The sequence below is a fragment of the Falco biarmicus genome, chromosome 11 (genome assembly GCF_023638135.1).
Source record: "Falco biarmicus isolate bFalBia1 chromosome 11, bFalBia1.pri, whole genome shotgun sequence".
Taxonomy (NCBI): domain Eukaryota; kingdom Metazoa; phylum Chordata; class Aves; order Falconiformes; family Falconidae; genus Falco; species Falco biarmicus.
Genome location: NC_079298.1, coordinates 5,887,429 through 5,902,483, shown reverse-complemented (window position 1 = coordinate 5,902,483; position 15,055 = coordinate 5,887,429). Strand labels below are relative to the sequence as shown.

The following is a 15,055-nucleotide window of genomic DNA, read 5'->3' as shown; positions in this document are numbered from 1 at the left end:
ACACTTGAGTTTGGCACAATTGTCGAGCTCTATGTACTGGTAAGCCAGTCAGATTTATGCTGAGGTGGGGCCACCCAGTAAAATCAAAAGATATTTATACAAATTTGGATTAAGCCAGATGCTTTCCTAGCTGGAGAAACAATATACAAGGACTACTTAAATGAAGGTTTCATTCTTTCATGGCTTTTTTTTACCTTTTTCACTTCGTAAATATTTCACATGCCTCTTCATATACTTCTGCAAAGCAACGCTCTCCTTCCTTAGTGTTTGCAATAGGCCTTTGCAGCGGCTCAGGGTAGGGGGGAAGGCTTAGGCTTGAATTAGGCAAGAGTTGTTGGCTTTAGGCAAGAAACTCCATGCAGGCTTCCCAGTGTTACACCCTGTAACACAGGATTACTTGTGGTCACAGGAAACAGTCAGGGAGCAGCAGGCTGAGCAGAGCACAGCACATATTTATGCTACCAAAAGCACCGCCGCTGTGAAGCTGTTGGAACGAAAGAGCATGCGAGAGGGAGCAAAACTTGGCAGTACCACTTGCCTGTCCCCACAGCCAGCGTGCCCTGCACCATCCCGCGGGGTACCGTCCCGCTGGAGCAGGCCATGCACCTACAGCCCGCAGTGGCTCCCACACACAGTGCCTTTCCAGCCCTGCTCAGCGGTACGATATTCCTGCTACGAGCACGGTGATGGTCAGCCACTAATCACTCAAAATAAGCATCAAGAATAACAAAGACCCTCCCCACCCTAAACCTTCCCTGCTGATGCACAAAGGTGCCGGTGCTGCAGCTCCAGCTGCTAAAATAGAAGGGGTGAACCCCAAAGAAACACCCTCAGCATCTTCTAACATACAGGAATGTGTATGTTAGAACTGAAGGTAAAAAAACAATTTCAGTTTCAAATACAAATTGGAAGCGATGATGTATAATTATTGAGATCTTAACCGCTCATGTATAAATGCCATTTTTTTCTTCTATTTTTATATACATAAAAGGTATATTTATATAATTGAAGGTTAATATATATGTGTGTATATATGTATATGGATGCATATTTAGGTATTATAGAGAATAAGCTTGTCTTTAATCACATACCACCTCTTCCAAGGGATCTTGTTCAATACAGAGAGGCAAAAATAAAAAGGGCTAGATGTAGGAGTTGTGTACTCAGCTCCAGTAATGATGTTTCCTTGAAGTGCTGTGTTAGCCACCAAAATAACGGCTGTAAAACAGATGTTTTTCTTTACGTAAGTAACAATGCAAAGAATGCTTTCTATGTAAGCTTTTAACTTAAACTATATGAAGTCCTTTTATGTTCTTTTCCCCCATGAAATTAAGTTTTTAAATTGAAAAAGGGACACAAAAAGCAGTCTAGTTGCATGTACATTGCTAAGATGAATTGCACATTCAAAATTACGAGGAGATGACTGTGCTCTTTGGACTTCCTAGCTGGTGGAAATGACCACGTACACACAGAAGTCATGCTGAAACTCCACTTCACCGGTACCAAACGAGGTGAAGTGGTAACAACACGTGCCTCCATTCTTCTGATGGCCACAGATGGAATTATTTCTCTTTGCAGCAATTTGTACTCAGAGTTACAAAGGAAAAGGAATAATTAAAAAATCACCACTTGGTTAGGAAGTTGTTACTGTAAGACTTACCTTTCTCTGAACCTTTTTCCCAAGGATGGCGAGCTCTGAAGTCCAATGCACAGGGAATTAAAGTGTAAACATTCACATATTTAATAGTACCATCAAAATAACCATCATCACTACATTAAAAACTTCAAAAATGCATTTGCGTATGGTCCTAATATAAATTAAATATATGAACTAAATGTAAATAAATTTAACATTAGGTAATGCTATAAATAAAGGTAAATGCGTTTAGTGTACCTTTGAGTCATAAAAATGCCTTAAAAAACAGGTAAGTTTACAGCTTATCACCAACACTCTGGATACCACTGTCATGATTTTTTTTCAAACATTGATAAGTCTACATTTGACAATTCAGAATGATTTTTGGCCACTGAACACTTTGATGGAAGAAGAGGTGTGTGGGATGTCCAGGACGAAGTCCAAGTTTTATTTCACAATAAAACTTCTTTGATTCCCAGCGCTGATAACAAGGCTCTTTCTTTTCAAAACCTTAATTTTAAGTGCCATTTTATTTTGGTTTTTAACTTGTTTAGATATCCATTTTGCGAAGGCTCATCCTGCTGAAGGAGTCTCTGAGGGAGAGAAAATACAATGATGAGCTCATATTTTCATGATGAAATAAGAAGCCTCATCAGATGATTGATTTTGTACTTGATTTCCGGTATCTCCTACAGCTGGCTACTACAAAAATTAAGTCCACTGACATTAACTCATTGCTTTTCAAATGAATTGGTTTTGGGTCTGCATCTGGGATTACTCAACCGCCCAAGGTTTACCGACATGGAAGCTGATGGAAAGTTTCATTTGCACATACGTAGAGAAATGGCACTAACCATCTGCACTACTGAAATCTTAATTTAAGACTTTCAAATAAATCTCTTAAGTGGAATTTGCCTGGAATACCTGTATTAGACTCCGTGCACAGGCTGAAATTCACAACATTAGAAAATAATTACCATGCCAAAAGCCTGGGTGGGGAAGGAAGCCCTGGTACTCCCACCATCCCCAGTCAGTACCGGACTCCAGCAGAGAACAGCTAGCACTGAGCACATCATCTGGGGGGAGCTTAAAACATCATGAACCTGGGTCATGAGGGAAAGCCGCCTTTCCGCAGTATTCAGCAGACAGAAAAATACATCAAATTCGACTACAGAAACATCTCTAAGCACTGCTGTGTGAGCTGGGAACACTCATTTCCTTCTTCCTCCAGCGCTAAGTCTTGCTCTTTTTGTAAGGTAGTTTTGCCAAGTTTCTCTGTTCACAACATTTTTATGTTTATTCACCATTGCTCTTTACCACTGAGCAACATTTACATGAGGAGAGGTCCAAAATCAGGGCTGTATTCTCCTAAACCAATGGTGTGGACGTGAGCCCAAGTCCACAGTCACACAAATCTCCTAAAGAGTCTGTCGTTAAAAGCATCGTCAGTGTCCTGCTCGGAGCTAACAAAGCGCCCTCCAGCAACCCCCCACCCCACTGACTGGTGTGAGCCCACGATGCCAGGGCAGTCTTGCTGGATTGCATCAGCCCACCTTGCTGACAGGGGATACAACAGGGGTTGTCCAACCAAGGATTACATGGAAAGTACCTGCTGGAAAACACTTCTGTTCCTTATTCTGGGAGCCAGAACCTTGATAGAAACTTTATGTACCCAAATTCACCCTGCGCAGCTGCAGCTGGTGCCAGGGGATTACAGTGCTATGGGCTCTGACCTGCTTCATACATTCCCGGTGGGGTTTTGTGTTCAGTCTTATCGCAGGTGAACAAACAGCCTGGATTCCAGTTTACTGGTCTTCCAGCATGGAGGACACCAACTATTTCTCTACCCTGCCTGCCCCTGGAGCTCCTCATCCCAGTTTTGCTGGGAAAAAACAAGTGTCAAAGTCCTGCCAAACTGAGAGTGGTTTTGAATCTAAAAAGAATGGGATGCAGGATGAAAAAAAAATAATTGTCATAGATCAGGATCGAGAGGAACCATTTGCAAACACCACCTACCATAACTGCTGGGAAGGGGATGTGCTCTGAAGTCAGGACAGAAGGGGAGAGGAATGGACTCAACCAAAAGAGCCACAATTGAAAACAAATAAATGTCACAGGTTCACCAGGAAGATCAGACATCCCAGTCCCGAGTTTTACACCCTCCTTATCTCTGCTGAAAGAGTAAAATCAAATATCCACCTGTGGCACGTGACCGGCAGCACTGCCTTATACAACTGTGGGATCTTTCTATTTATCAAAGGTTGGAGAGCTTCCTTTAACCGGTGATAATTCCTTTCAAGTTCTCGCTGATACTCCTTTTGGTCTGGACCAATCAGGCTCTTGTTCTTGCGCAGAGCATCTTCACATCTAGAAAACAAAAGCCCGTGAAACTTGGGCACATAAAAAAGAACCTGCTTGCTACAGAGTTGTTAATCTAATAGCACCAAAAAAATTAATTCTGTTCCTCTGGGATGACACGTAATATCCTTCTCTATCTTGTATTTTGGGTAATAAAGACTCAGCTAAACCATTTGCTGTCCATGAGGAAAGGAGAGGGTGTCATATTTCCAATTTCCATTTTACTTGTAGAGTGACAACTCCTTTTTTATTTAAATTTACTCTGTAGTTACATTCTGAAGAGAAATGAAAAGCTGATCTCCACATAGCCACTTCCAGCCCAAGAGGATTTAAAGATGTGTAGAACTACTGCTCTCCTCAGGAAAGATTAATAAATAGCAGACTGAGATGTTCATCAGGAACTGTTCTACTTGCAAAGGTGTAATTTCAAGAAAGAGCAGGAAAATAGCTGTATCATCAATGACATTTATTACATATGAGAAAACTACGTTGCCACTGGATCTGTTTGCTTGGAACATTTTTATTTCAATTATATATGCATTTTTTAATTTCTTGGTGCTTGCAAAAGATGCTGGACTAGGACTGCAGCCTGCATTACTCAAGAGGAAAGTAAAGCAGCCATCACATTTCTTGAGAGACTTCTGCCAGCATGCTTCCACTCCGTTTGGAGAAATTGACTTCAGAAGGAAATTAAATCTCCTGGCCAATTCAGCAGTTTCTCCTGACACTGCCAAGCTGTGAGTTCATTTGTGCCAGCGTGGCTAGCTGTGTTTCCTGAAAACAGGAACGCTTGTTCACAACTGAACTGTGATCACCAAGTCATTCCTGATAAACAGCAAAGCCAAACAACTTCAGCCCCTGAAGTCATGGACCAGCAGCACCAGAGAAACAGGGAATCAACTGGGAGCTGCATATGGAAACTGGACAGATGGAGTTACAACATAGATACTCCCCTCTCTGGATATCCCCCATGTTATATTGTACATGTTCCTGTCTGGTGTGGTAGTAATAACTGCATCTGGCAGGCAGCTGGAAGACAATATTCCATACCTTTTTGTGAAGTCTTTGAAACAGAGCCGTAGTTTGTTATGATGTCTGAAGAGCTTTGGATCGTTGGGTATTTCAGACAAGAAAACTTGCGCAACTTCTAATGGTCCCTTTAGAAGCAGAAGAGAGAAAGTTTCTTGGAACCCTCTGTTATATCCAATCACTGGAGAAACTTCTTGCACATAGAAACATTTGTAAAATGCAACATTTCCTTACAGAATGCATCTTAAATTGCAGCTGGTACATCTGGCGTAAATTACTGAACATCACAACAACTGAATCTCTTTTAGGCTTTTTTTTTTTTTTTTTTTTTTTAAATAAAACTCTGCTTTTGGAAGACAGTGTGAGAAAAGGCATCAATTCTACGTTGTTTTCTCTTACAAGGACTCTCGACAAAGTTTGCTCAACTCACAACTAAGACAAAATTTAAACAATGCAGATAGAACCAAGGAATTGCTTGCCAGCACTGCAGACTCAACCCAGAACCTGACACTCCAGCTGATATTTTTCCAGCTTGCGTATTAGTAGAGCTTTACTCTTACTCCCTCAGTTTTTCCTCAGTTTTTCTCCATTCACTAGTTTGGCTTTCCATTCTGTTCAAAAACCACAACAGCACACAACCCTACTTCCACCCACCAGAGCATGGCTAACCAAAGGAAAAGCAATAAAACATTTTTTACTTTTTTATTCTTAAGGGAGAGGGAGAAGCAGGCAGAAACTACTGTGAATGCTAGGAAGAAGCAGGTCACTGAGGGAGTGAGGTCCCTTCTCAGCCACTTTCCAGATCTAATCACATTCTCAGGACTCTTACTCAAATGGCAAAGTCACTGAGAGCAGCTGGTCTAGACCTACCAGTGACCTTAAACACAGCCCATAGATTGAATGGGGAAAAAAAGCCAAGCTAATTTAGAAATAAGGCCCAAAGCATCCACCACACTGATACATACTACCCCAGTGTCTACAACTGGGACAGTGATCCTCACCTGATTTACTGTGGTACCTACTGATCCTTGCAGCACCATCTGCAGCATCTTTGGGTCCGCAGGGTCTTGGTGGGTTGCAAAGGCCAATTCCTGTGTTTTCTTCTGCATGTCCTCTATGGCAACTTCAATGGGTGTCAAAATGATCTAAGGGTGTAGCCAGAATAGAGGACACTTGTTATGGCTGAGACTGCCATCCAGACACAGACTTTCAGAAACACCAAGGTAGCTTTGGGGTCGCACACCGAAGTGGTGGAGGACACCACCAGGACTGGCAGTCTGGACAGAAGCACTTCAGAAATGCATCCTCTCAGTCTTTGTTCAGGAACATCAAGAAAAAGTTTGATTTCTACATGTGTTTCTACATCTGGCTACTCAAGAGCTTTTTGAGGTTGCTTCCGAGCGGGCAGATTTGCATCCCTTCACAGTCACCGCAACCATCTGCCCAGGGTTACAGCACCATGTTAGTGCCTAAGCATTTTCCATTATGTCCCATCACTCTCACCAGCCCCTACCTACCCTTTAAAAATTAATATAGTTGTGGGATAACTCTCTGTAAAGCCTCAGGGCCCCACTGGCCTAGGGCTGCTGAGGCCATGCAAGTAAGCAGCAACACAGAGCAAAGGACACGCTATTCACGCAGAATGGAAGGGAGCAACCTGCATCACTACAAAGCTCACCAAGGGCCTCTGCATATACCAGCTGCTGTGATCTGGATACACTGGTGAAAGAGATGGCAGGACATACTGCATTACTACATCGGTCTGGTTTTAGTTGAGGTAGAATAGGAACAGAGAAAAGTGCAACAGAAACAAGACATTCTTAACTGAAAATGAAGGAGTGTCATACCCAGTCCCTGCAGCGAACACCCAGAGCAGCTCACAACAGTGCCGGCTGCTCTCGCTCTCTAACAAATTTTTGCACCTTTAACAGAGAAGGGACAGGTAGGCTAGTGATGGCCAGGAGGGTGCATCTGTGTTAATGTGATGGCGTGAAGGGACACGGCCATGGTATTAAACTACATGTACACTAGTACATTATGCATGAGTTTCAGCAACATCCACTCCCTTAGTCTCAAATATTTCCCTTCAAACACAGGAAGCTCCTGACAGCACAAGCCTCACCTCCTCTTTGTGAATGACGTTTATCCTGGTTTTAATGTAAGGGAAAGCGTGGGACGTCGTCAGGATCGTTTTACGCTTGAACTGCTCGTGCAGCTCCCCGTGAGCCCGGCCGTCCAGCGTGAAGGGTGTGCAGTACATGAAACGCCGCAAGTTGTAGTTTTTATCGAAGTAAGTTATCCTGTCCTTCATCTCATATGTGTCAAAGTACGGCTCCACGTAGGTTATCTGAATGTAGGCCTGCAGGAAGGAACCCAGGCGTGCATGGTGAAGTACAGAGCCAGAGGAGAAAAACTAACTCCTGTGCCCTGCTTTTTAGCAGTGCAATAACCCAGCTCTTCCCTCTTGAAGCCATCTCTGGAAGAACTAGGAATGTTTTTTGCCTTTGCTCAGAAAAATCACACTTGCATTGACAGGGACTAGGGGTGCTGGTAGCTGCTCAGCAGTTTCTGGACTGGATAAAACACAGCTCACTGCCCCTCTCCTCTCATGCTCTTCACATGAAGCGTTTCCTTCCCTTCCTTGCAGATAATGCCCTGCCCAAAGCCACAGTCCTGTTTCCTAGGCATGCTCCTGTTATTTCTGCTACGCTTAAAGGATGTGGCACAAGAATGACAAAACACTGCAGCTCCAAAAAAGCCAGAGGCCACTGAAGTCCCTTCCTTCCTTGCACTCAGTGGAGACTACAAAGAAAGGCAAGTGCAGCCTGGGCCTCCTCCCTTCCCACCAACCACTACAAGGGCAGGGCTTGTGGCAGGGAATGAAATGGTTAATTCTGCATTCCTTTGCTGGGGTGACTTTCACCAACTGTCATCCCAAGCAGTCAGAAGATGCTCTGTACATGGAATTTCATTGCCTACTTGGTGAAATTCAGGATCTGTCCCCCATTACATTTGCAAACATTCAGGATCTGTTCTACTTCTAAACCTGTACTTGTGTTCTTACCTTGTTAGGATCTAGTTTACATTTGTCCACAGGGTTTGAGTCCTTAATCACTTCAAGCACATCTTCCCCAAATCGCTCTCCATAAAATCCCTACAATCAAGAGCAAATGCATTGAAAGAAAACATCAAATGCAGCCACTACAGAAGGGGGTTGGAGAGACAAATGCGTATTCAGGGGAGGTGAAGCTCAACATGCCTTCATCAGTAGCTGTACTGGGGCTGAATGTGATCTGCTGAACCTAGGAGAATTAAATCAGCCACATTCCAGGGGCAACAGGAAAAAACAAGCCTAACGCGCCCTGGAAGGCAGGAGAACTCGGGAGCCTTCCAACTGCATGCACACACGCTGCGTGGTTCTGAACAAGCCATTTGAGCTTGCTGTGTGTCTGTGAGCTCAACTGAAAACTGGGGTCAATACGGGATCTGCCTGGAAATCAGGTGCTGCATCGGAGCATGGCTTTGCTGGGCTGGGTGAATGGCCAGATTCTGAACTCAGTTTCATGCGCTTAAACCTCAAACAACGCTGCTGCTTTCAGAGCAATGTGACAGCAGCTGAATTGCTGTGAGCAACAACATGACATCAGATCTATTCTAGCAAATGAAGCAGGGCCAGGTCTGCCCTCTGGCCCTACGAACAAGCAGCATGACACAGCCTGGAGCCATGCTGCTGAACGCTCTTCCTCTCCCACTTGGGACTGGCCTTGTCTGTGCACAGTGCCTACGTGGAACAGCCTCCGACCCATGATGTCCCCCAGACTGTGCTAGGACATTGTCTAAACACAGGTTAGTTGGCACAAACCCAGGCCAGACTAACCCTTACGTGGTACAGATGATCGCTGGGTGGTACCTGGAACTGCACCCAAGCCCCAGTTAGATTTATCAGAGATGCCTTCGCTTGTTCAGGGCTGAAACAAAGTTCAGACCTGTGATATCCCACTTCAGGGGCTCTGAAATTCAGCCACCTTACAGGGCCCAGTCTCTACCAGTAGAGGAACATGCTGTGAAGGCAACAAAATGACAACAAATTGCAATACTTCCTGAAAGTCGGACCCTGAAACGCATCTCAGCCTTTTTTCAAGCCCAGATCATCCCATTTACATCAGGCGGCTGAAGAGAAATGCAAACACAGTATGGTACACCAGAAACCCTCAAATGATGATAGCAGGTCTGCAGCTCTTGCTGCAAGATCAGGGAAAACCTGTGGGACTCCTCTCCCTGCATTCCTTCCGCCTCCTGCAGAGGTGGCACTGGCAAGAGGACAGGAGACACCTGGCCCGGCTCTGGGTCACCGCACGGTGCTCTGCAAACTCTTTTGCCAGGCAATGGTTTCTCTCAGCTCAGCCTAGCATCAGTCCCCAAGAGGCACAGCGCTGGTTTTGCCCAACGATTTTCACTTTTACCACTTCCTGTGATTTGGCCCTACAGCTCTTATGTAAGTGATGCAAAAGGAGTTAAACTGCAACTCAGAGAGAGAATGTGAGGGCAGCTACAAGCATCTCACCTCGAGCCTATGGGATATTTCAGCTAACTTTGTTATCGCGGGTTCCTTGTAAACAAACTCTTGCTCATCCAGGTCTCCAAACTTAGTTCCATAAAAACCAACCCGGAAGTAGGTGCCAAACATCCTCTTTCCATCCTAGGTTTGGAGAAACGAGAGGTTATTTCAGTATGGAGACATGCATACCCCCAAGCATGGCTGCAGGCAGGCTCCTGAATTTATGCAAAGTAAAAAAGAAATTAAAAAACCAAGGAAAAAAATTGAAAGAAAGAAGGAAAAGAAAAACACACCTGGAACTCAGCATGAATGCATTTAGCAGCAAACACCGCAATGAAATTAATAAACTAACATGATATTATATGGATCAGTTACGACCATTAGCCCAACCCTGCAATGACTTCCCACCCCAGGAGGAGTCTGGAGGTGTCAGATGTCTCTGAGGAAGAGTCAAAGGCAAGTCCCTTCATTTGGGTAATTATTTCAGGCTCTCCAAATCCTGTGCAGACACCCCTTAAGCTGGTCCGTAGCCTGCAGGTGCAGGGAAGCCCAGCTGCTGGCTGCCTGCAGGACACAGGAAGGATATTGCACACAGCCACCCCTGGGAAGTGCCCCCACCAGAGCCCACGTAAACCACCCTCAAGTAATTGCAGGATTGGGCCGCAGTCAATGTCCAGTTCACTCACACACACACGCAAGTGCTTTTTAAATAGCATGTCAACTGGAAGGTGTTACATTCTCTTCTAGTAACTAATGTCTAGTAAAGAGGGCCAAAGTCACTCCTGGTGAAAGCAGATGCAATCCACTGTATCATGTACCTGCTTCCATTTCAGCCAGTGGTGAATTTGGCCCAGAAATGCAAAAGTAGAGAAACAAGAAAGATTTTTGCTGGAAAAGTAACGAAGAAAATCTGATTAAGAGAGAGAGAAAAAAAAAATGCTTTAAAAATAAATCACACCTTTGGCTTTGTTAAAAAAACTCACGCTGCATGCACAAACTAGAAATGCCTTTCAGCAAGAAACTCTAAAATGTTCACCTTTACTCTCGTGAGAAAGTGTGATGTAGTATATAATGCTCAATGTTTCTGAATCTGGGCTAGTGTTTGGTTTCAAACAGCACTTACAGATGTCCTGGCTGCTGTGTATAGGAGGTGGTTTTTTTAGTATTTTACTATGGCAAAACTGATCTCTTGTAGTGATGGTGAACATGATCTATGGAAGGCAAAGAGGATACGTAAGCCAAAATAATAATAATAAAAAAACCCTCAGGAAAACTCCAGAGACTGGAAAAAGCACTGTCAGGGCAAATCACCGCCTTCTCCTGGGCTGGAGGAAACTCTGAGGCATCATGCTGGAGCTGCCCAGGCACGGCTTGGCTCCTCTTGCCCGAGGCACAGCCAGGAGGACGCGGCGTTGCCTTTTTGGGGCGAGGGCTGCTGCTCGACCCAAGCACCTTCAGGAGGGCAAAGCTCACCGCTGCCCAGCTCTGAAGTGGAAGTGAAGCCTGAAGTGACCAGAGGCAGCAGCAGCCTGTGGGCCACATCTTGGCTTCACTATGGGACATCGACAGATACAAATTCATTGGCTCAGCTCTGGCAAGAGTGTAGACACATGCTCCAATTTAAGAAAACAAGGAGTTGCACCAAGAGTTGCTCATATGCTTAATGTGGCACAGGTGGCTCCTTGGACCCCTGCTCTAGCCCATTCCTCCAAGCATCTCTCCTCCAAACAGGCTTTTACCCAGCTCCACCTGCCAGCGTAGACTACAGGGTTTTGTCACACCACAGCCATCCCCACAAGCACCTCCCAAGGTGCAACCCCCAGCTGCAAAGCTGTTCCTGTTTTATTGGAAGTACCATCTGGCAACATCTGGTTGCTCTTTCCCTGGACTCCCTGTCTTTCTCCAGAGCCTATCCCTCTGGATCTGTATAGGAATGAGCAGCCTATTGAACCCTTAATTTACTCATCACTACCTTTTCAAAGCCGCCACTACCTTTCCAAATATTTGGACAATATTACCTATGCTAAAATCCCCCTACACCCAGCATTTCCAGCTTCCTGTGCCATTTTTTTTCAACTCAACCTCAATGCTATAGGCAGGATTCCAGGCCTGCACTTCCCAAGACACCATCATGTCTGCCTAAGGGGAACTACCATACAAAACAGCTCCCCAGACCTTACATGGGGCTTGGGCTGCTCCATGTGGAAGCTGCTGGGATCCAACCCCAACCCATGGGCACAGGGCAGGCCCCAGAGATGGAGGACACGCTGCTACTGCTGCTCTTCTAATTCACGTGCTTTTTCCTACCTCCTTGGTGAGTGACTTCCAGGGTATAAAGCTTTCACAGAATCTGGTCCCTACAAGGTATCTGCCATGTGGACATCTGCCCAGACAGCTGTTTATTATAGACAGCGTTCATTTATGTTGCTATAAAAATAACAAGAAGGAAGGAAGAAAATCATGCTGTCTGTTAATCAGCACAAATTAATGGGGAGTTCTAGTGGCATTAACTAAACACGTAAAATAAGAGTAATGAGCCGTTGGGAAGTCCCAGGAGCAGTAGCAGCAGGGAAGCCTGGTGAGATTCAGTGCCTCCATGTGAAGGCAGCTCCCAACTTATGTACTTGTTTCATAGTCATGAAAACCAGCTGCACTGATAAATTTGGTTGCTGAAAACTCAGTTATCATAAAGATCCCAAGGAGAAGAGCCAGCAGTGAGGAGCACTGGTTAGCCCCCAGCATGACAAGCATCTTCCCACAAAGCCCTGGATCCATCAGCCACAAATTGTGACTCATGCTGGGGGATCTGTACCTGCAAGCAAGGGGATGGAAACAAACTCCTTTGGGAGAGTAAACGTCTATGGGCCATTCCACCCCTCACATAGACATTCAGTAGCTGCCAGTCCCCTGAGATTAGGAGAGCTGTTTCATGCCTGGAATTAAGGATACGGGATGAGTCTGTACTAGGACCTTTGAAACATAGCAGATACCAAAGTCTATCTAATCACAGAACTGAAAACAAATAACTTAAAAGTACTCCATGGTCTTGTTTCTTTAAAGAGCTAAAAATGCAGATATGAGGCAGAAATTATTAAAAGCATTTCATCTCCTATTATTTTATGAAAAATAATAGGTCTTTGGGAGGAGAAGAGAATGAAGGTGAACACTGAATAGCCATTACAGAACTGGCAGAGCAGATAACAGCCACCATGATTTATGAAGGTTCATGATTTGTTATTATGCATGGTAAATACCTTTCAAAATTGCTGGGAATAAAGTTTTAGAGTTATCTCTTGCACGCACACAAAAAGCTTTGCCAACAAGATTTGAAAAAAATCAGGTGCAAGAGTGATCATCTGCTTTCTTCACCAAGACCAACACAGCAGCAGCTGCCTGGAGGCAGAGTCAGCTTGAAGTACGGAGGAATAAAAGTAACTCCTTCATACGCACTGTGCAGAATGCAAAATCCAACCACCTTTACCAAAATGAGCACTGTTATTGTCTTGCTCAATTCTAACCCAAGGTCCTTTGCAGTGTTGCCAACTATTACAAGTCTTCCAATAACGATTTTCTGAAAGTAGCAGCTCCTGGAGTCCTGCTATTTGATGGCAACCTCACCCTGTGTACTTTAAAAAAACGTTTTTGAATTCTCATGGCATAGCATGAAAAAGATTTTTCCTAACAACTTTCCTAACTGGTAAGTAAACAAAAAGAATCAATTCAACATTTATTCAATGAACAAACACACAAGCAGAAAAACACACTACTTGGTACGTTTAAGCAGATCTCAGAAATGCATTGGTGCCAGACTCAGGATACTTCAGTGCTTGTAGTTGGCAATACTGCTTTCCTTGTGACACGAAGGGGGTCCTGCTGTTGGCATAGCTCTTTGGTAAAATGAAATTGGGGTTTCCACAGTGTAAAACAAAAAACAAAAAGGCGGGGTTGGGGGGGTGGGGGGTGGGTGAGGAGGGGAGAGAAAGGGGGGTAAAAAAAAAAAAATTTCCACAAGTAGAAACTTACCACAACAGACAATAGTAAGAGTGGGGAGGAGGGTCAGCAACCAGGGCGATAGAGGAGAAAACAGAAAGTATTTAATTAGGGAAATTCCAAAAAACAAACAAGCAGCAAATTGGCAGCAAATAAACTTTAAAATAAAAAAGGGTGCGCATCAATTAAAATATTTAAATAAGGAAAAAAGAGCAAAACATGCAACAAATCTGAAAGCTACAAAGCACAAAGATCAGAAAAAGTGTGGTAATGAAGGAGCACGATGAAAGACAAGAACTGAAACCATGGGTGTCTTTTACCATGCAGTAAAACATGACCGAGTGATGTTAGAATCATAACCAACGACAGGATTTTCTTCAGGGGTCGATTTAGGGGCAGACTAATCAAAATAGATGCTCACAGGCCTTACCATTTGTTGGCTATTGAACACGTGTCGTTTACACTCCCTACAACATGTACTCCGGATTCTGTGCTGCCTTATCTGCTGGGGCTTTTCACAGGACCAAGTAAATGATTTACAGGGCCAGCCCTTAAGTGTCAGGGTTTACTTTTAAGCTACTGAATTTCATTTCTTGCTAGGCCGGAATTAAAACTGTTGTTCAGATATTATCAGCCCAAATTATTTATGTCACACAATGCAAAAGAACTTCGGTCGTGGCCCCAGTTCCATAAGCGTGGGCTTAAACGTTCTCCTGTGGTGCAAACCTGGTGTGAGATGGCCCATACAGCATTGCCCGATTCACAGAAAAGCAGACATAAACTGGACAGGTAAAAGTCTAAGCAAATAATCTAACATCATGTTCACAAAACATTTAAAATGTCTTCTGAGACTTCTCGACGTTCATGTACCCACTGCGTCAACCAGACTAGGGCCTGAGTTATCAAACACACTCTGTGTGCAACTGCAGATGAAGCCGACTGCTTTGTCTGTTTTTAATCCAAATATGTGGTTCTCACGGTGTATGTTGTAGAAATGTGAGCAAACAGCCTCTACAAAAATGAAAGCAGCAAAACTGACTCCAGTTAACACAACTGAGCTATTTTACTGCCACATAAAACAGCTATGCAGCAAATTGATTGTTCTTAAATGAACAGAAGGAAGCAGCCTATTCACTGAGATATGGTCTGCACTTGGAGCAAGCCAGTTTTGTTACAGTACCTCTGAGCATTATTGCTTAAATCGACCCCTGTGGGTGGGGTGAAAATATGGTATGAAGGGATGATATTCTGTGTCAATGCTGATGAAAAGAAATATAAACAAATTATAAAAACGAACTAGTGATGATACAGTGGCTCATTCACCAAAGAACCTCATTAGTGGAACACATCAGCATCCATGCACTACCTACAGCTTCTTATGAAGAATTTCCTACTACAACCACAATCGGTTTATTGGTATTTCTTTGGTTAATGAATTGTTTTAACAGCAGACAGCAACAGAAATACCCACAACTAGCACATGT

At 44.1% G+C, this 15,055-nt stretch overlaps 1 protein-coding gene across 7 annotated transcripts in view; it reads right to left on the bottom strand.

Moving 5' to 3' along the window:
* Positions 1-1,717: 1,717 nt before the first annotated feature.
* Positions 1,718-15,055, bottom strand: part of DOCK7 (dedicator of cytokinesis 7) — a 107,041-nt gene continuing 93,703 nt past the window's right edge. For 4 of the 7 annotated variants that reach the window (XM_056355658.1, XM_056355660.1, XM_056355661.1 and 1 more), the window contains 7 exons: positions 9,588-9,713; positions 8,088-8,177; positions 7,146-7,382; positions 6,025-6,168; positions 5,045-5,151; positions 3,836-4,003; positions 1,718-2,229 (listed from right to left, as the gene is read on the bottom strand). In XM_056355658.1, coding sequence (XP_056211633.1) covers positions 2,187-2,229; positions 3,836-4,003; positions 5,045-5,151; positions 6,025-6,168; positions 7,146-7,382; positions 8,088-8,177; positions 9,588-9,713 — 915 coding nt within the window. In that variant the 3' untranslated portion in view covers positions 1,718-2,186. Of the gene's footprint in view, positions 2,230-3,835; positions 4,004-5,044; positions 5,152-6,024; positions 6,169-7,145; positions 7,383-8,087; positions 8,178-9,587; positions 9,723-15,055 lie in introns of all 7 variants that reach the window. The other 3 variants (XM_056355659.1, XM_056355662.1, XM_056355664.1) reach the window with 1 other exon arrangement.